Source organism: Phyllosticta citriasiana, assembly GCF_038021145.1.
Source record: "Phyllosticta citriasiana strain CBS 120426 chromosome Unknown IWZ02scaffold_1, whole genome shotgun sequence".
Classification (NCBI taxonomy): Eukaryota; Fungi; Ascomycota; class Dothideomycetes; order Botryosphaeriales; family Phyllostictaceae; genus Phyllosticta; species Phyllosticta citriasiana.
Window position 1 is genome coordinate 1387751 of NW_027117278.1, and position 18678 is coordinate 1406428.

Consider the following 18678-nt stretch of genomic DNA (forward strand, 5'->3'; position numbering starts at 1 on the left):
ATGGACATCAAGAAGTGCGTCCCCAGATCCTCCTGGAACGCTGCTGATACAGCAATTCTTCAAGAGTCGATGAACGACGAGGAGCCGAATCGTCGCCAAGGTCGAGCCTTTTCTTTTACGCGAAAGAATTGCCATGTTTCTCTGTTCGATGGAAGAAGCTAATAGCACCTGGAAAGACGGAGGATTAGCGAATAATCTACAACAAGTTGGGGAGAGTCTCACAAATGACTGGGACTCTACATCTGAGAAATGTTCTGCGAGCTCTTGGTATGACTACTACTTAAGCCGAGGGGCGAGTCGTAGCACCTTTCAACATCGATATTCCACAAGATTGCCGTGCTCTTTTTCATTTCACCCGATGTAATTCAACGCCTCCCTCAGATTAGCCTTCAACCATGTACCTCTTCCTTTTTCGTCGTTTTTGTCAGCCCAGGCCCACAATGCTGGATCCAACAGGTCGATATCCTGAAGATATGCCTTGCTGCAAAACCTGGACTGTAGAATGAATTCGATAGCATCAAGCTCGATACATCCACACTCGAGCACGGCAACGCGCAAAAGGTCTGCTGGAAGCGGCGCGTACGGCAATTCGTCTACGCGCAGGAGAAGCAAGAGTGTGAATAGGTAGCTGTCTCCATCGCGCAATGCCCCACGCACCAAGTCGTCGAAGTCGTCGCCGCGTACTGGGATCTTGAGGCGTAGACCGTTGTATAAAAGGCCCAGGAGGTCGTACGAATGGAGTCCACGGGGATATCGAATTGACAATGCTCTTGGCAAATACATGGACGAGCGGAAGAATTTGATCGGTATGCGCGTGGAGGGATGGAAGGCGATAGGGGCCAAGTTGTGACGTTCATTCTCTTCATTTTCTTTTCTTTCACCTGTGACTCGGACATCTTCGGGTTGCAAATCGCGTCGGTGAGTGATCCACCTAAACTCAGGTCGGTGGTTACCTGATAGAAGAGAAACGTCTCCCCAGCCGGCGCTGAATATCTCCATAACCCGTTCCGGCTGAGAGGAGGCATGCAAGGTGTTCCACTTGTCGTAGGCCTTCAACATGTACTGGTGAAACCACTCCGCGGTAAAGAAACGGCAAGAGAGCAGTCGTGACTGCGCATGTGCCAAGAGCGAGTCCACCAAGCCGGTATCATCATTGTCGCCGTCTCTGGACGCGTGCCTCAAGTCAGGCCGACCGTTGATGTCTGGATTGACCTCGCCGTTGATGATTGGCCAGAACAGGGTGCTGAAGATAAACTCGAGCTTGACGTGCTCACTCTTCTCCAGCTTCTGCATGATTGACTTGCTGGAAAACATGAGGTCGACATTGCGGCTGCGGAAGAAAATGTTTTGTAGAATCTCAGCGGGCAGGCGTTCAAGAGGAGCCAATTGCCGCGTGTGCCGGGTCTTCCTGCGCTTCCTGGGGTTGGTAGAGCTGCTGTCTCCCTCGGCGTCGGTGTGGGAAGCTGATGAGTTGTTCTGGCTCTTGAAAGGTCGGCCGCGGCCTAGAAGTGTGCTTCCTTTGGAAGTAGGCGCCATGGTTTTTTTCCTCTTGTTTCTCACTTTGATGGGCGTGAGCGACATTGTGTTGAGTGACTGGATTTTTCCACAATTCAAGCGGGCGCACGACAGAGGAGTTCAATCAAACGTGCAGAAGGGTTTGGGAGTGCTGTGGTGCAAGGTCATTGCAGGAAGAGAGTTTGGTAGTGTAGGTAGAGTGGAGTCGGTAGGTGCAGCCGGGAGATTAAGCGGGCATCTCCATGTAGGCATCTGTAACCGAGGCTTACTAAGTAACAAATGCCCAATCAGTGCTGCAAACTGCAACATCTCTATCGAAGTGCACAAGGCAGTCACTAACTGTGACGCATTATACATGAACTGGATATTTACATGAACAATCGAACAGCCTAGCCCACTCAAAGTCCTGCCGTCCCTGAACGCCAGCGCTATGCAAGTCCCATCCAACCAGCCTGATCGATTTACGTCGTGTCAAAACATTCCATCGCTACAAATCATTTTCTTCCGTAAAGAGGGGCGATCTCGCGCAACAAGGGGAACTGCCTGTACATTTAGTCGAGCTGAGTTTTTTCCTTGCCCCATTTCCCAAAACAATGCTCCTTATGTTTTATCAAAATCTATGCCGGGCTCTTCCCGTCTGGCGGTGTTGTAGTCGATGATGACTCTTGAGCTTTTTCATCGGATTGAGACTTCTCTACAGCCTCAACCTGCTTAAGCACATCCTCATCCGAAAGCGAGCGTGCCCTCTCTTTCAGCAGACCTGCTCTCCTCGCCGCCTGCACTTCGGCATACACGCCTTGTGCCTGAGCTGCGTGAGCATCTCGAATACGCCTCAGCTTCTCCCTTCTTTGATCTGCTGCCATGTTGTTCAAGGGTGGAGAAGGCGGTACTGCTACACCAACGCCCACTGGTGGGATGCGTGGGTTCTTCGGGTTGAGGAGCGCAGGTCCGACTTCGCCAATGTCGCGCCAGGAGCCCTTTGATGAATTGCGCATGCCGTGTTCGCCCCACATGGAGACGCGCTGAACGCGGCGGAGTTTGCCGAGACCGAAGGTGGTGGTGATGATGGTGAAGACGGCGCATACGACACTGACGCCCCAGAAGCCTGCGTCGGACTCCTCAATGAAGTTTTTCAAGTTCATGCCGTAAAGAGCCGCAATGAAGGTACCCACTGCGAGACCGAGCGTCCACACGGCGAATTTGAGGTCCAAAAGCATGAGCGAGTTTCGATTCGCATCGAGAATGGCTTTGACGCTGCGTTTTGTCAGGCTTGAAGCACACTGCACCAGACTGAGAGGACTTACATTTCTTCTGTGTTGCGGATATTGGATACCAAGTTTTCGGCGGCTTGGACAATTTCATCCGAGACTTTGTGATAAGACTCCAGAAGCATTTCAACCTCAGTGTGCTCATGTTCAGTCCTAAGAGCGCCTGTGACTTTCTCCGACAAGTACATTGCTGAGAGGTCATCGTCCGCCTCCAGCAATTCCTCAAGAGCATCTCTGACGAGACGAGCTTGTTGCTCAAAGGATCCCAGCTTCTTAGAGTAAATCAAAAGGTACCGAAGTTTGTCCCGATCAATGTCCTCCTCAAGTTCCCGCAGCACACGGACAACGGGCTCGCGAACGCCTTCAAACTCGCTCTCTAGGCCTGATGTCACGCTGAGAAGAACAGCTTCCAGGGCACGAAATTCGTAGGGTAGGTGACCGTTCTGTCGCATGTCCTTTTGCCTGAGTCTGCCCTCTAGGTCGTACATAAAAATAGACTGGGCGTAGGAATTGGTGGTACCGTAGGCGTCAAACACGAGAACGCGATTGTGCTTGATCAGGACGCGCAAATGCTGAAGGTTTAGGAGAATGGCAGAAGGCCGGACGAGAATATGTGGGAGCATTGCAGAGTCGATTTTGCGAAGGTCTCGCGGAAGAAGGCCGTACTATAGCGGTCAATCAGCGGAATGCCCTCCGATTTTGCCTTCAAGAGGAGCTGAGTCCCTACCTTTGCGATGAGCTCGCTTTTCCGAAATTCTCCATTTACCAAGGTCACATTTCCGTTTTCGTCAAATTCGGTGCATCGTAGTCGAGGCTCGTTGATGGGCCGCAACACGCGCGCCATGTTGCCTGTCTCATCGGGAGCGAAGCCGTCCTTGCGCTTCGGCAGGTCGTCTGGCTGCAATCGGCCGTATGCTGCCTTGCGCTTTTTCGCCCATGCGAAGTCCAACCAAGAGCAAACAGGTATTGTACTGCTAAACGTGCGGCGTGAAACTTGAACGGGCCCGAAACGAACATGGGACTGGCGCGAGTAACACCCGCCTTTTTGGAGAGAGACTGACGGCGTCGACAACGCGGCAGGGAGGCTGGATGAAGATATCTGTAAAACGTCCATAGAATTTGGCGTCGAAGGAGCGCGGGTCGCGGTTGTTGAGTAGGCATTGTTTCGGATGGAAAGTTTGGCGCAGCGCGGCGAAAGAAGAGCGGACGCAGGCGAAGATTGCGCCCTCAAAAACTTGAGAAGTGCCGGCGAAGGAGCTGCATGGCGTAGAGATGATGGATGCATTTTTGCACGTCCATCGGCCACGCAGTCAAAGGTGGTGGGCGCGCGGTCAATTGAAGCGCAAAGTGATGGAGGGAGGGCAGAAGAGAAAATCGCGACGGCGGCTTGGAGCTTCTGCAGCCCTAAACTTTCCAAAACGTCATCTGGCCGACCGTGCATTCTGCACGTGATAAGCACCAGTCTTCCCGGTCGGTGTCTACTTTCGTCAAAGCACGACTGAAATTCCCTCAACATCTCATCTTATCCATATCACGACGATCACATTGAAAAGCGAATCAGCTCAGAGATTTCACTACACAAGTTTGAAGCAACCGACCCAATCTCAGTTGTTTCCACACCAAGGAAATACTTTCCAAATGAGGGTCTGCTCTCTCAATCTCAAACAATCACACCTCAAGTTCGAAGACCAGCTTGTTTTGCGTGAAAAGAAAATCAAGAAAGACAACGTTTGATGGTCCCAAATTTCCGCCGACGGTTGTCAAGGGTATCAATAAAGAAAAAACCACTTAAGACCCAACATCTCCATGTCACATTCAACCGCTTCGTAGCAGCAACTCAACTGCCCGATCCAATCGCAGCCCATCCCCAAGGTCAGTCTTCATGAGCGCGTATTTAGCTTGTTCGGCAGTGAAACCCATCTCGACGAGACGGAATATGGCCTTCTCACTCGTGTTGTGGGCTGGGTCGCTAGGCACTTTGTTTGTCGCGTTCGGCGGTGCAAGCTCGAATTGTTTCGGATGTTGGAAAGAAACGCTTTGCCGATTTCCGGCCAATGTCGACATGCCCGATGGTGGTTCAGTCAAGAGCGTTGGAGCCGACATGAAAGACCCAGGGGTTGAGACAGAGGAAACAGTAGCGAGACTGGTGTTGGATTGGTTGGCCAGCGGGTGAACGGTATTGAGCGTAGAACACGACTGCTCTGGAGAAAATGTCGAAACTGAAGACGACAAGGGGCCACCAATACTGCTACGTGCAGTATGGCGGGCAGCTGAGGACGCCTTGTAAGCGCTCATTCCGCTCGTCGTTTGACTCTGCGGCTGTGGCGCGCTGATGCTACGGGTGTGCAGCGTTGCGCGAATCTCATTTTCCCCCATAGCGGGAAGTTCAGGCATTGGAGGTAGAGGAGCATGACGGGCAGCACTGCGACCGCTGCACAAAGAGGCAGTTCGCTGAGGCTCCCCAAGACTGCGGAATACGCCTTCCCAGTCACTAATGGGTCGTTCCATGCTCATGCGAACCAAAGGACAATGACCGCTGCGCTTGCGCATGTGAATCTCGGCCTTGTGTTGAGCAATGCGTTCACGCATGTTACGTCTGACTTCCAAGTTGTGACGTGGGTGAGCCGCCGCCATTGCAGCAACCTTCTCCTCGTACACACGAGACACGGCCTCTTTTAGAAACGTACAGCGACTGGAATCGTGGAACGGAGGTGTCCACTGGATCCAACCCTTCTCTTTCGCGACCTGGAAGGCGTCGGGTTCCGGGTTGTTGGACGGCGAAGCCAGGTAAAGGACCACATCGGGACCAAGGGTGAGCAGATAGTAAATCCACTCGTCTAGCGGAGGTCAGTGCAAGTCTTTGGAAACCTGAAAGTAACTCACCAAGCATCCGCTCCTCTCCATCAATGTCTCCACCTCGAATGTCGGTAAGCTCAAAAACACCATACTCCCGAGCCTGAGCAGTGCGTCCTTCCAAACCAGACAGTAAGACTCCCAAGCAAGTCCAGATCTCGGTCATGTCATACAACTCTTCAGCAGACAGGCCACCCGGATTACCTTTGGCAAAATGGTCGGAGGCGTTGGCAAGCACACTGCTGAGGTCGATCGAGTTCCCGCTGTATACCGTTGCTCGAGTATCGGTCTGATGGGCAGCAGGGCCTCCTCGAAGCCAATCAATCTGAGCAACGATATCGTATTCGCGGTTTTTACCGCAACCAAACAATTTGCAAAACGTCCAAATGCGCCAAAAGGCGTCATCCATCCGCTGAGCTCGGTCATTGCTATCGGTTGCCAGAGCCATAACAGTCTCGGGTCGAAGGAAGGACTGGCATCGAGTCAAGACGAGCGACTTGAGCGCAGAGATCACAATTTTGTCGTGCTTGTGCTTGCGATAAAATGAAGCGGGCGTATATTCGGGCTCCAGAAGAGAACTTTCCGGAGTACCGAGTTCAAGTGGGTGAGGGGGAGCAACCTGCCGAAATTCCCAAGCAGGAGGAGACTCGTTTCTAAGGACTTCCTGCATGATCTCCAGTTCATGCCTTTTGAACACGTAATGGAAGCCGCGGTTGACTGAGGCGAGGGAGAAAAGGTCATCGAGCGAATGACAACTGCCAAGTATGCCGCAAAGGACAGCCTCAGCGGCGTCTGGACGAATATCGCGAGGCACTGCAGAAGGTTGCCCGCTGCTGGCTAGCCCGTTCTGATACTTCTGTCTGTTAGTTTCTGAGACAGCAGGGCTGAACTGTCGACAAACAGGTCGATTCTTGCTAATCAAGAGGGGAAAAAGGCGAAATGACGGAATATGACAAACTCGATGAAAGGCGTGATCGCTTACTTGTGGCGCAGATTGGGTTCCTGTGCGGGCGGAACCTAGCATGGGTGCTAACCTTCGCTTCGAAGATTTCCGTGGTGGGGGAGGCAACAGGGATTCGCGGAAAGCCGGCTGCTCCCGATCACCACCGTCGATAGACGTGGGACTCAGGCAACAGAGATGCTCCTCTAGTGCAGTCTCCGCCTCGCTCAGCGTAGGGCTAGATCTCGGCTTCGTACGGGGACCCATGCGGGAAGGACCAGCTTCAACTCCAAGACTCTGTCGCGTTACAGGCACAATGGACTTTTGTTTTGCTGAAGCCCTCCTCATCAGTCGCCGTGCCGCCCCCTCGTGAGTCTTTTTGGCAGAGGGAGGGATGAAAGGTTGGCCAGGATGAGCCATCGGGATTCGAGCCTGTTCTTGTCGTGCAGCAGCCCGGCTATTGGCTGATCGAAGGAGCGTAGAACCCTCTTGCTCGACGACAACAGGAGTTGTCTCATCGAAAACGCCGGCTGCGATCGGCGAGCCGACAGAGAAAGCTTGGCTTGCTGTACGACCGTCGGCATAAAGTTGAGATTTCGGTCGCAGTGCAGATTCCCCATTGTCGTCGACACTGGTGACGGATGTTCGATTACTGTTGCTGTAATTTGACGAAAGCTCGTCCCGGTCGCGAGCCGAACCGTTTGACGCCGATGATGCTGATGAGCTGAATTGGTGCAACGTTATGAGTCCGACGGGGTCCCAAGGCTGTCCTGGGTGCGCCTCGGTCGACGCTTTCATCAGCAAGGATTGAGCCGAAAGCGAAGAGACCATGGAAGTGTGGACATTGGGGTGTCTCGCCGCAACCTGGGGAGACACAGGCCGGGATGAGATCAAATCTCCAGCTATTGAAGGCTGTGGAGCAGAGGGAGGAGCTGGGTTTGACGTAGGGGCCAGAGACATTGATGGGTTTGGCAGATGAAAGTGAGGAAACCTCTGCTGTTCCGGTATCACAACTTGTATGCTAGGACGTCCGCTTCGAATCTCAGAGTCCATATCGGCAGCTCGGGAGTCGTGTGCAGAGAGCGGCCGAGAGTCCAGTTCGGCGATGAAAGCATCCTCGGGCCTTTGAACAATAGGGATCGAGCTCTGAGAGGATGCCCAGTAAGCTTTCCCATCTCGCCAAACACCAACTTCCGGATGGCCTTCGCCTTTTCTGGACTCTTTCCATTTCTTCTTCACTAGGAAAGGGTGCTTAGGAGCATCGGAAGGAGAAAAGGGCAAAAGTGGAAGACAATGCGCAGTAGGGGGTGAATTGGAGTGGCATACTTTTTTCTCGTTGCCATCTCCTAGCGCGGTCGTTTCCTCGCTGATTGAATAGATCTCCGACCTCAACTCGGGAAGATCCATGCTTGAGCCTTCCGAGTTTGATCTAGAATGGCATGATGACGGCGTCGCAATGCAGCGATTGATGAATGCCGCAGTCATGGCTCGTGGAGAAAGATCTTCCACAATGGCTCTTGGGACGGCGTGGAGAATGGTCCCGCTCTTGTCTTCCATAGAAAAGCGGCGACGTCCAGGCTTTCTCTTCGACGACTTGCGCGGCGCTTCAGGTGGAACGAAGCGTGTGCAGACCGGAGCGACCTCCTCGACTGGAGTTGCCGCGCCTCGGCGGCTGAAAACAGAATCGGGGCGTCGACGCATTCCCGTTCCAAGAATCCAACTGGACGTCGAAGAAGGCGGTTTGGTGACTGATTGAGTTCGACTGGGCGAATTGTGAAGGCATGGCGGCGGTTCGGGCCAGGGAGCTATTTGAGCAACAGTCTGTTCGGTGACAGGATACATTTTTGCCAACAAGGCCAAGTGTGCAGCAGTCTCTACTCAGGGTTGATAACCAAGGGTCTGGTGTAGGATGTGTATGCTGGCAGACAGATGACGCAGCTGACCGTGCGGACCATACCAAAGACGAGGTTGATGGGCGAAGACTGAGATGCAAGAGAGCGGGAGTCGGCACTTATGGGGTCCAAATCGAAGGAAGCAGGCGGAAAATCTAGGTTTACAGACGGGGTTACTGCAACTCCCTTGGGCTTTGGCCCCAGTCAGACACAACGGGAGCGACGTCGCACATACAGAGGAGGACAGAGTCCATGGGTCGCCATGGGCATAGGGCCGAGGAGTGGCGCGGGCTGCGGGAGCCAAGGCCATCAAGGACCTCCCCGGAGCGGACGAGAACCAGACTTCTGGCGTCCATCTGAGAGAGTGCGGTCGTGACCGGGATGAGGGCTGACCTGTGGTGATGGTGGTGATGGTGGTGGTTGTTCAATCGACCCACCGCGTCGCCTTGCCCCGCCCTTGTCAAAAATAGCTCGTCCACAGCGACGCTGACGCCCGCAACACCATGACCTCTTCTCGTAACCCTGCTACGTTCCATATTACAGGCACTGCCTCCTCCCAGCATGCTTCACGTACCAGAGGCCAATGTCAGCGCTCTCACTTCTGACACAGCGCCGCTCTCTGCCTCAACCGCTCACATATACGCCGGCTTACTGCTCACCACTCATGGCGTCCAAACTCTACTCAGGCTCGTCATGCGCCGTGCCTCGATCGACACGCCGTCTTCTGCAGCTGGAGATCTGGCTCTCCGAGCATGTTGATCTGCTTGCGGTGAACCGGCAATCCCGGGGCACCTTCAGCCCTGCCAGTCATGTCGAGAGGAACAGTCCTGTCCCGACTCACAACCCTCGCTGTTGACAGGCATCCTGCCGAGTGTAATAGAGCACTGTGCTGAATGCATGCACGGTAAAAGAAATCGACTGTTTACTACTCCGGTAGGACGCCAAAAGAGTCCGTCCATTCATCGCCTTTCGGCCACCGACGTGGCCCCATCCTTCCAACAACCTCCGGTGGCATGTGCCACATGCAGCTGTCAGCTTGGAGAGCGCCTGGTTGAAACCGAGTTCCTGCGTGCAACAAGGCTGGCAAAGAGCACCTTTACCTGCCTTTAGCATCTTAAGCCTGCGCGGTGGCTTCCCAGGGTAAGTGCCTGCACTCGGGCTATCTAACTTCCAAATCAACTCGAATAGACGGCAGGCCACCGAGGGAGAGTAGGGTAAATGCCTCGAGTCTACTCTACCTTCAGGAACTTTTTCGGCACCTACTCAAAACGGCACTTGGATTGCGGCCGAGGACGACGACGCCTGTCACGCCAGCTGCAAGGCGCTGTCGCACAGCAGCGTCAGCAAAAGCCATCGCTGTCGCCGGTGAGCATCCGCGCGCTCAGTGCCAACATTCTGTGAGTCCCGCCTTCGATTGCCTTGCTCCAGCAGTCGGAGCTCGCTCGCTGCGAGCAAAAGGAACCATGGTGGATGGACGAGCATGACCCCAGATCTACGGATAGGCGCCACTCCGCGCCACCCACAACGCACACCGTGCCGCCGTTGGCTGGGCCTGCCCGGCCCAGTCCCTTGAGCAAACGTCCACTCGGCTCGGGCGGAAACGTTGACGACTTTTCTGTCGTGTTTGCCAGGGACTTGGCCTTCCGCAGATGCCGACGCTCACGTCAAATAGCCGGATAGACTAGGAAAAGCCGTTTGAAGTTAGGCATCTTCCATGAGCTTACTGGTGCTGGCGGAAGTTTACCTCAATGTCCTGATTGTACCTCTCTTGCTATTGGAGCGCACGCATTTAAGAAAAAAGCTGTCTGGGAGCTTGCCTGTAAGTGAAATTCAAGACGACTGCCACGCTCGCCTAAGTATAGTCTAATCCCTTGGTAGCCCCGTAGAGTTGGAATTCTCGCTGTGGACCAATCATGGCGTCTTCAGGATTGACTCGATACAGCTTCCATGATTCTACGCTGGCTTCCATAGATTACCTAGACACCATCGTTTCCGTTCCACGACGCCTGAATTGCAGTCAACAATCCATCTGTTGCGAAGCATCAACACAATCCATCTGTTGCGAAGCATCAACAACGCTACAAATCCATCCTAACCCAGGAAATGGACCTGTGACGAGCCGACAGTCAGGAACCATGGATAGACAATTTCGTGAGAATGGATCAACCCACCAAAAGAGCCGTTCTCAAAATAACTTCAGCCATTATGCTTACCCCACAGCGACCCTGAGAAGCCTACCTCCGCGTCCACTACAATGGCGTCAAGAGCGAAGCTGCTCGCGACTAGCCAACAGGAGAAAGCCGCTCGCATCTCAGACCCATCCAGTTGCCCTTAGTCGCTCCAATCACCTACTTCCCCAGTGGTTTCTCGCTTGCCTTGCACAGATCTGCCACGCGGGTCTTGCTCGTGGGGTCTTGCTTGTGCAAACCCAGGCAAGGCAAAGAAGATTTCCACCTTCCCTCTCCTCTCCTCGTGACGCGAGCCTTCGCTCGTGTTGCGCAAAGCTTCTTTTTCATTCTTCCCTCTTCGCGCCTCTCGGGCAGTCAGTCAGTCAGTTGGGGGCCCCAGAACCAAGCGCAAACGCCAGCCAGCCAGCGCTTAAGCTCGCGCATAGACTTCTCGCGACATGTTTTAAGGTCACAACTGCCCCATATTGGCTAGCGCGTTGCCACGATGGGCTCACCGTCTCATTTCCTTTAGTTTTTGGCGGCGCTTGCGGTCTGGGGTGTAGGCAGGCGTGCGCTTATGCGCTTGCTTGCTTTGCAGCGGTTCGGTTCTTCTTTCACGCAATCACACTGCATGCCGGCTGCTTGGAGACTTTTGCGTCTTCGTGAATGTCTGACTGATTGACTGACTGACTGACTGACCGACTGACTGATTGCGGGTAGGGCAGGCAGGGCAAGACATGGCAGGGAAGTTGGAGAGGAGAGGGTCTTCGTGACGCATGCGCTCATGTGTGATGATGGCGTGTCTCTACTTTTTGCCGCGTGTGCGCTCGCTTTCTTGCTCGTTTGCTTCTTTGCCCGCTTGCTTTTTTGCTCGCTTAATCATTTGCTCATTTGCTCACTTGTTCACTTGCTCACTTGCTCGCTGGCTCGCCCGCTCTCGCGATGCCACTTTGTCTTAATAATGGCAAACGAGAAGTGCAATGGGCAAATGCTCTAGGGCATGCGAGAATATTGGAACCTTGCTTGCTTGCTTGCGGCTTGTCCACGTGTTGGGCGCGTTGGGCGGGCGCGGCGTTTTTGAGACACTACAGATCGTCGACGGTTTGAAGCTGGCACCCACGCTTAGGTTGCGCTCGAAAGTCTCTCATGTGCAAGTGGAAGTGCAACGTTTGCCCGTTGTCATCGCAGTTTCGCTTCGGTATACCGTCATGTCTGAAGGATCCATGTGGTGTTCACCAGAAAGTACCACAACGAGATCCCATTCCCGTCTGTCCGTCCACCCCCTACGGCCACAAACACTCCCATCGTCACGATACGATCTCCATCGATCTTGCAGCACAAGCAAGGGCCCACGCGTTCCCCCCTCCCTCTTCCTCGTCTCTCCACAGCCAGCCAGCCAGCCAGCCAGCCAGCCAATAAACCAACCCTTCCAGAAAATTCCCCAAGCGAGAGTCCATCCCATCCCAATCCGTACATAGCCCTGCCCATGTCACCGTGGGCTCGTATATGCACACGTTCGTCTTGTACTTCTTCATCTTCCACAACTAGTAGTAGGACATGATCTTCTAGAAGCCTTCGGGCGGCGACACCGTCCGCATCCGTAACCATCCATCCCACCCAAGCGAGCGAGTGGGTGACATACATGCACGCAGCACGCTTCTTTCCTCGTGCGCACGCGCGCGTGCCGTTCTCTGTCCCTTCTAGAATAAAGGCAAACACCCAAACAGTCTCCGGAGGCGCTGTCCGTGTCCGTATTCGACCTTTTTTGTCCACCACCACCACTACAAACTTGCTTAGATGCGCTTGTTTGGCTGGCTGGCTGGCTGGCCGCGTCGCGCTGCGCCCCCCCCGGCGTCTTGTTGGCTACAAGCTCGCTTGTGTGGGCCTTGTTTTTGGCGTTTCTGCTCGACACGGACGGACGGCTTGGGGGGGCTTTGCGTTGCGTGGCATGGCGTTGCATCAGTTGCAGCCAGCCGCTGGCTGGGGCTGACCGGTGTCACGGTTGGTTGGTTGACTGGTCACGCATGGCTTGCTTGCTTGCTTGCTTCGGATGATAGCCGTACTGCTGCTGCTGCTGCTTCTGTTATTGCTGGTGCGTGCTTCCATATGGTATATCTAATATTGTGTCTTTTCGATAGCGTGCGAGTATGTGAGCGGGTGTCCGTGTGGGAGAGTTGCGTGTGGGGCGCAGGATGGATGGATAGATTGGAAGCATGCATCTTGAAATAGAGCCCCTGCTGGCATTGTGTCGAGGTCATTGGCGTCCTCGCGTGTGTGTGTGTGTCTGTGTTGCGATTGTGACTGACGAAGCCCTGTGGAAGACAGTGAGGATAGACGTGCTACCATTGTCATTCACACCGCTCTTCCGCGTTGACGTTTTGCAGCCAGCCAGGCTTCTTCGCTGGTTACCTGATGTCTTGTTACCAAGCAGAAATGATTCTCCTCTCCTCTCCTCTCCTGCCTACCACTGACGTATTGCTCTGCCAGGCAGTGACTCCATCACTCCTGTTCTCCCCCTCCCCCAGACACAACACCAACCCCACAAACCCTCTTATGTCCCCCCCTCCAATCCAGCCTCTGACACTCCCTCCCACAATACCTCACCGTCCCACAACCCGCACACTTCTTTGTGTCCCTCGTGCTCCCACAAACCCTACACCGCACATCCTCGGGCCCAGGCAGACGGCGAAACGACTGCGCGGCCTCGGCCAGGTCATCAAGTGCCTGCGCGTCGAACGAATTCTGCTGATTCTGTGGTTGCGGGGTGTCGTGCGCCGACTGCGTGTGTCCCTCGACGACGCGGCGCAGTTTGGCGCGCGCGAGCGCAGCGCAGGACTGCTGCGCGCAGACGGGCGTGATGAGCACATCTACGCGCTTCTGTGGAGGCTGCTGCTGCTGCTGCTGCTGCTGCTGAGGATGTGCCGCCGAGTCGGAGCCTGCCTCGGGCACGCCCACAACGCCATCAATCTGCTCCCCGTCCTCTTGACCTGTCACCGACGTCGAAGGAGCCCTGTCGTCCTTCTTCTCTGCGCCCTCCCCTTCTTCCCCCAAAAAGCTCACCGGCGTCATCAAAACCTCTTCCTTCGCCTTGCCGCAGACCTCGCACTCGCCCGGCGCTTCTCTGAGCGCCTCGTCGTGCCATTGTTCGAGCGCGGCGCTGATTGTGTCGACGAAGAGGTCGGTGAGTGCAGGTGGAGGCGATGCTACGAGGAGGACTGTTGGCACCGGGTGCGTGTGCGTTATCACGCGCGCTGGAGCCGACGCGGGGACGGGTAGGAGGAAGTTGAAGGGGATGGGTACGGTGGGTGTGTCCGGGGCGTCATCAATGGACGAAGCGAGTTCGGAGGCCGTAGTCGTCATGGTTGCGCGCGGGGTCGCGATGGTGGGGTACGTTGATGGGAGTTGCTCAATCCTGTGCCGGTGGTACGCCTGACATTCGGTGGCTTTGGTCCTTGCGATTGTCGGGCTCGTTCTTCTCGATAGTTGCGAGGCTGTAGATATTCAGCGAGTCGCGTGCTCGGTCGTAGGCTGGTACGGAGTTTGGTTGTCGGTTGAGGAGACGCGTTTGGTCGCGTCTCGTCTGGCGAACGCGCAGGTTCCCTCTAGACCCGGGTAGATGGAATGTTCTAGACGATCTGAACTCGAGCTCTGACGGCGCAGTTGGCTAGCAGTCGAGTCGAGTCGAGTGCGCCTAGTGTCTGAATTGCGATGAACTTGCTGCGGGATCAGAGTAGGTAGTCGTAAGTGCTGACGTCTTGAACGAAATAGGTAGTCCTCCCCCAACGGCGAACACAATTGCTATGTCTCGACTTTTGACGTCTTTTCATTTCCAAAGAGCGTCTGCTCTTGCTGATGCTAGATAAAATGGACGACCGATTTGGCAAAGCAAAGCATCCAACCAAAATGCCTTTTGGATATTGCGAGCGAAAGCGTCATGCAAGTGTTCCAACCCAAAACCGATGCGCCCGTGAATCGACATTATCCACCCATGAAATCATTTGCATTTGACCGCCTCCTACGCATGGTCGTTGATGTTGTGCAGGCTCATGTCCTGGGTCTCCATGACACGCACTTGCGAGTCGTCCGTGCCCTTTCTTTCAAACTTGTCGGGACGCTCAGCCGCGGTGCCATTGACACCCACATGTCCATTGGTGTCGCTGTTCACATCACCATCGAGTGGGATCACGTCGCCATGCTTGTCAACTTGAGCACCCTTGGCGGCCATCCGGAGCTGGCTCTCAGTGGCCTCGCCCTGGAGAATGGCTTGCCGGGCGCTCTCCACGAGTTTGAGCTTCTTGCTCTCGCCACGAACTCGCTCAAGGTGCTCAAAGTATTCTTTGTCAACGGGAGTGACGTACTTGCCGCAAAAGACGCCGACTTCAAATTTTTGGGCTGCTTGGTCACGCGGGGAAAGAGCAGCACAGGCGGCTTCCAAGTCGCCGAGGGTCTGGTAGATGACCGCGTCGGCTCCAATCTTTTGTGAGATTTCTTGACTGGAGCGGTTGTGGGCAATGAGCTCTGACGACGAGGCCAGGTCAATTCCGTAAATGTGAGCGTTGCTGTTCTCAAGTTAGAAGAGTCCTCGCCACGGGTTGAAAACACCACTTACGTGATGGGAGGAGCGCAGCTGGTGAAGATGACCTTCTTAGCACCAGCTTCTCTCGCCATGAGGACAATCTCGCGACTTGTCGTTCCCCTGACGATGCTATCGTCAACAAGCAAGACGTTCTTGCCCTTGAAGTCAGCAGGCTTGGCATTGAGCTTCGCGCGCACACCCTTTTGGCGCAGTTTCTGAGTAGGCATGATGAAAGTGCGGAATATGTAGCGATTCTTGACGAAGCCCTGCTTGTACGGCTTTCCAAGAGCCTCAGCAACGCACAGAGCGGCGGTCACGGCGGTTTCGGGGATGGGCATGACGCAGTCGACGTCGGCAAGGCCATCAGGACCCAGTTCCTTGCGGATCGTCTCGGCCAGCTTGTATCCCATGTTGCGACGGCTCTCGTCCACATCGATGCCGTCCATAATGGTGTCCGGGCGCGCAAAGTAGACGTACTCGAAAATGTCAGGGGTGTAGCCGAGCTGTGGGTGGACTTGACGGAAAACGGGGTCCTTGCCCTTTTCGATGATGACCGCCTCGCCGGGCAAGATATCCCTGAAATTCTTGTAGCCACACTGGGTGAGGGCGACAGACTCGGAAGCCATCATGTAATCAGTGCCATGGCCGGTGTCAGAGGGCTTGGAGCCAATAACCATTGGGCGGATTCCATGGGAATCACGGAAGCCGATCAAGCCGAAGCCAGCAAGCATTGCAGTACAGGCCCAGCCGCCAACGCACTTTTTGTACATGCGACCCAAAGCATTGAAGCAGTCCTCGGCGTTAACACGGGCCTTGCCTGTCTCGTTGAGCTCGTTGGCGAAAATGTTGAGCATCAGCTCGCTGTCACTCTCCGTGTTGATGTGACGGTGGGCTTCTTGGTCGAGGAAGCGCTTAAGCTCGGGTGCATTTATGAGGTTTCCATTGTGGGTCAAGCTGATGCCGTAGGGGCTGTTGACGTAAAATGGTTGGGCTTCGGAGTTTGCGCTGCTGCCGGCCGTGGGGTATCTGAGGTGACCAAGTCCCATGAATCCCGGGAGATCAGCGACTCTGGAACCGTCGTGGAAGACCTTTGAGGCCATGCCGTTGCCCTTGCACTGGTAGAAACGCCCGCCAGAGGCGCATGTGGCTATTCCGCAAGCATCCTGGCCTCTATGTTGGAGCAGATACAGGGCGTCATGAATCTCGACGGCGGCGGAAGTGGACGCGGGATCCGCGTGAATGACGGCGATGATACCACACATGTTGGTTGGGGACTGGGAAAAGCGGGCAATCAGCAGAGTTGTTGTAGATAGGGTGCCAAGCGGATTGGATAATGAAATGAGGTCAGAAAGTGGTTTCTCCGCAGCTTGGAGCTCGGAAGTCTAACATCTATGAAAAAACACTAGCTCATCCTGGTGACTGGACTGGTGACTGGGGATAGACAGGCAGCGGGTGCGCTTACGGCGGGATTTGGAGTTGTCGTCTAATGCACGATGGGCTAGTTTCAACCAGGCGAAGAAGTAACGATGGTAGCGGGCCAGAGTCGCAGTCGTAGTCGTAGTCGCGACGACGCGGGCCTTGTTATTTGTGGCGAAGAGGCGATGGAGTTGGGGGATAGCATCTTGAAACGTTGGGAAGCAGAGGAGCACCCAGCGAGCGAGAAAAAGTTATGAGGATGTCGGTCCAAGTCCGGTTCAGAGTGAAATCTCGGGCGCCGGTATCGCGCCGCGGCGTCCGTGTCCGTCCCGTCCTTGGTTCGTTCGTTCGTCGCGTGCGCCTCGCCGTTGGTTGCAGACCAACCAACCCAACACACCCACATCATCTCCATCATCTCCATCATCCCCATCATCATTCGCCCAGGAACCGCCGACGGCCTCGCTGCCTCAGCGCCATTCGCTCTCTTCATTCTCCACGCCAATTTGCGGGGCGTCTCACACCGCGCCGCCCACTGCGGTTACCGTTGCCTCCACTTGTAACCCAACCGTCATAACACAGCGTCCGTGGACACCTAGCGCCCAGCTCGGAGCTCGTAACCTGGGACGATGGCCTCCAAGGATACCATGCTCGGCGGCTTGCGTTGTAGACGACCTCCAAGATAGCTCCATCATCAACGTGCCAGCTTCTTCTGTGCAAACATCCCCAGATGCCTCCTTTGAGTCGCGCATGCATGAAATCTCTTCCCAGCCCAGGTACACCTCGCGCGTGATATTGTCATCCTAGTGACGTCACATAAACTAAGGGGTATCTACACTAAGTTAACATATGAAATATGTAGCCGGAAATTTATCTTTTCTCAGCTTCTTTATAAACCCATTATGAGGTCCTAATGGTAAGAATAGACTTAGAGCTATGCGGTAGTAGCCGGGCGGCAACATATTTCCAAAATTTCCTTTTTCATCACCTAGATACACCAACATCAAAACCACAACACTTATGCTGCCACAGAACGTCACCGTGCCTTCACGATGAGTCCGAGCAATTTCAGAATCGAATTTCAAAACATAGACCCTCGTTTGATCTCTTGGAAGGAAAAGAATGAGAAGTGGGTGGAGGAAAGCTTAATCCGAAATCGTTAGTGGTGGGACACGCACCTCTCGCCATCGACGTCGGACACTGTTGCCCCCAACGAGGACACATCCTCATGGAAATTCTGTGCGTCAGCCAATAGACTTGCATGTGCCGGCCACATCGTTAGCTTCAGAAATCAATGTTTGTCATCCGTTTCCACACCACTCAACCCGAAGTTTGTCTACTGCACTTGCTTGACAGACAACGACACATCAGCCCTTCGAATCTTCCAGGGCTCTTCACCTTTTCACCGTCATTCTGGTGACCTGGTCGAAAAGCACAGACCCTGTTGGTTTGAGAGGACCGTTGTCGTCTCTTTTGCCGTTTCCCGGGCCTCTTTCAAGCCGAAGCCAGGTCTCTTCTTCTGCTTGGGCCATTACCTTTTACAATCTTGCGTCTCTTTCGTTCTGACAGCCACAATTCTCTTGCATGCACGAGTTGGATCATTGATCAAGCTTGTTTTGATGGTTGACGGTTGACGGATCGACCAAACACCAACCTCAACAACTTGCCTATTGCGTTTACTGCCTTGTAGGTCAACACCTCAACCTTTATCGGACATCAAGGCTGACAAGGTACCATCGTTCAAGCCACGCCTCTCACAAGCTCCTTGTCTGGCTGGAAAGTCGGCCAACAACTTCACCGATACCTGCAAGGTTTGTGATCACCCAAAGCACACACTCTCTCTCTCCAACTCTTCGCTTGAGTAAAGCTGACAAACACGACTCCCAGGCTCGGATACTGGCATGCACACCTGAGCTACGTCGAACTGTCGGGAGCTCTTTCATAGTCATCAACCTCACCTCCACACTTTGTGCGCGTCTCGTAAGCCATTTCGTCCTCCAACCTTCCCGTAATCAACGCTAATGACCCCTCGATATTGCAAAGCTACTATCAC

General features: G+C 54.4%; 8 protein-coding genes across 8 annotated transcripts; 4 read left to right on the plus strand and 4 right to left on the minus strand.

The window, feature by feature from the left end:
- Positions 1–201: 201 nt before the first annotated feature.
- On the minus strand, positions 202–1708 carry IWZ02DRAFT_15190 (uncharacterized protein). The gene has a single exon (XM_066761933.1). The coding sequence runs from the start codon at positions 1579–1581 to the stop codon at positions 352–354; it is 1230 nt and encodes a 409-aa protein (XP_066627116.1). The 5' UTR covers positions 1582–1708; the 3' UTR covers positions 202–351.
- Positions 1709–1778: 70 nt separating this feature from the next.
- On the minus strand, positions 1779–4160 carry IWZ02DRAFT_412074 (putative magnesium ion transporter). The gene is made up of 3 exons (XM_066765728.1): positions 3511–4160; positions 2820–3448; positions 1779–2769 (listed from the first exon to the last, which is right to left on the minus strand). The coding sequence occupies exons 1-3, from the start codon at positions 4066–4068 to the stop codon at positions 2133–2135; spliced, it is 1824 nt and encodes a 607-aa protein (XP_066627117.1). The 5' UTR covers positions 4069–4160; the 3' UTR covers positions 1779–2132.
- A 397-nt stretch (positions 4161–4557) lies between these two features.
- IWZ02DRAFT_504544 (uncharacterized protein) lies at positions 4558–8418 on the minus strand (the record flags this gene model as incomplete). The annotated part of the gene is made up of 4 exons (XM_066770362.1): positions 4558–5620; positions 5667–6489; positions 6619–7722; positions 7903–8418. The coding sequence occupies 4 exons, from the start codon at positions 8416–8418 to the stop codon at positions 4599–4601; spliced, it is 3465 nt and encodes a 1154-aa protein (XP_066627118.1). The 3' UTR covers positions 4558–4598.
- Positions 8419–10143: 1725 nt separating this feature from the next.
- Positions 10144–11459, plus strand: IWZ02DRAFT_15307 (uncharacterized protein). Its single transcript, XM_066761957.1, has one exon. The coding sequence runs from the start codon at positions 10382–10384 to the stop codon at positions 11300–11302; it is 921 nt and encodes a 306-aa protein (XP_066627119.1). The 5' UTR covers positions 10144–10381; the 3' UTR covers positions 11303–11459.
- On the plus strand, positions 11460–12274 carry IWZ02DRAFT_15234 (uncharacterized protein). Its single transcript, XM_066761939.1, has one exon. It carries the CDS (start codon positions 11617–11619, stop codon positions 12112–12114), a length of 498 nt encoding a protein of 165 aa, XP_066627120.1. The 5' UTR covers positions 11460–11616; the 3' UTR covers positions 12115–12274.
- IWZ02DRAFT_15235 (uncharacterized protein) lies at positions 12275–12957 on the plus strand. The gene has a single exon (XM_066761940.1). The coding sequence runs from the start codon at positions 12434–12436 to the stop codon at positions 12863–12865; it is 432 nt and encodes a 143-aa protein (XP_066627121.1). The 5' UTR covers positions 12275–12433; the 3' UTR covers positions 12866–12957.
- On the plus strand, positions 12823–14281 carry IWZ02DRAFT_15254 (uncharacterized protein). The gene has a single exon (XM_066761945.1). The coding sequence runs from the start codon at positions 13049–13051 to the stop codon at positions 13910–13912; it is 864 nt and encodes a 287-aa protein (XP_066627122.1). The 5' UTR covers positions 12823–13048; the 3' UTR covers positions 13913–14281.
- On the minus strand, positions 14282–16921 carry IWZ02DRAFT_15241 (amidophosphoribosyltransferase). Its single transcript, XM_066761941.1, has 3 exons — positions 16675–16921; positions 15246–16486; positions 14282–15195 (listed from the first exon to the last, which is right to left on the minus strand). The coding sequence occupies exons 2-3, from the start codon at positions 16472–16474 to the stop codon at positions 14652–14654; spliced, it is 1773 nt and encodes a 590-aa protein (XP_066627123.1). The 5' UTR covers positions 16475–16486; positions 16675–16921; the 3' UTR covers positions 14282–14651.
- Between the last annotated feature and the right edge of the window lie 1757 nt (positions 16922–18678).

Excerpts from the sequence above, each read along its gene's own strand:
- IWZ02DRAFT_15307 (XM_066761957.1), top strand. The coding sequence starts at position 10,382 with ATGGCGTCTTCAGGATTGACTCGATACAGCTTCCATGATTCTACGCTG.
- IWZ02DRAFT_15190 (XM_066761933.1), bottom strand. The coding sequence starts at position 1,581 with ATGTCGCTCACGCCCATCAAAGTGAGAAACAAGAGGAAAAAAACCATG.
- IWZ02DRAFT_15254 (XM_066761945.1), top strand. The coding sequence starts at position 13,049 with ATGTCTTGTTACCAAGCAGAAATGATTCTCCTCTCCTCTCCTCTCCTG.
- IWZ02DRAFT_15235 (XM_066761940.1), top strand. The coding sequence starts at position 12,434 with ATGCGCTTGTTTGGCTGGCTGGCTGGCTGGCCGCGTCGCGCTGCGCCC.
- IWZ02DRAFT_15234 (XM_066761939.1), top strand. The coding sequence starts at position 11,617 with ATGGGCAAATGCTCTAGGGCATGCGAGAATATTGGAACCTTGCTTGCT.
- IWZ02DRAFT_15241 (XM_066761941.1), bottom strand. The coding sequence starts at position 16,474 with ATGTGTGGTATCATCGCCGTCATTCACGCGGATCCCGCGTCCACTTCC. Across the intron at positions 15,196-15,245 it reads AGCTGCGCTCCTCCCATCAC|CAACGCTCACATTTACGGAA; the intron begins GTAAGTGGTGTT and ends ACTTGAGAACAG.
- IWZ02DRAFT_412074 (XM_066765728.1), bottom strand. The coding sequence starts at position 4,068 with ATGCATCCATCATCTCTACGCCATGCAGCTCCTTCGCCGGCACTTCTC. Across the intron at positions 3,449-3,510 it reads AAAGCGAGCTCATCGCAAAG|TACGGCCTTCTTCCGCGAGA; the intron begins GTAGGGACTCAG and ends TGACCGCTATAG. Across the intron at positions 2,770-2,819 it reads ATCCGCAACACAGAAGAAAT|CGTCAAAGCCATTCTCGATG; the intron begins GTAAGTCCTCTC and ends GACAAAACGCAG.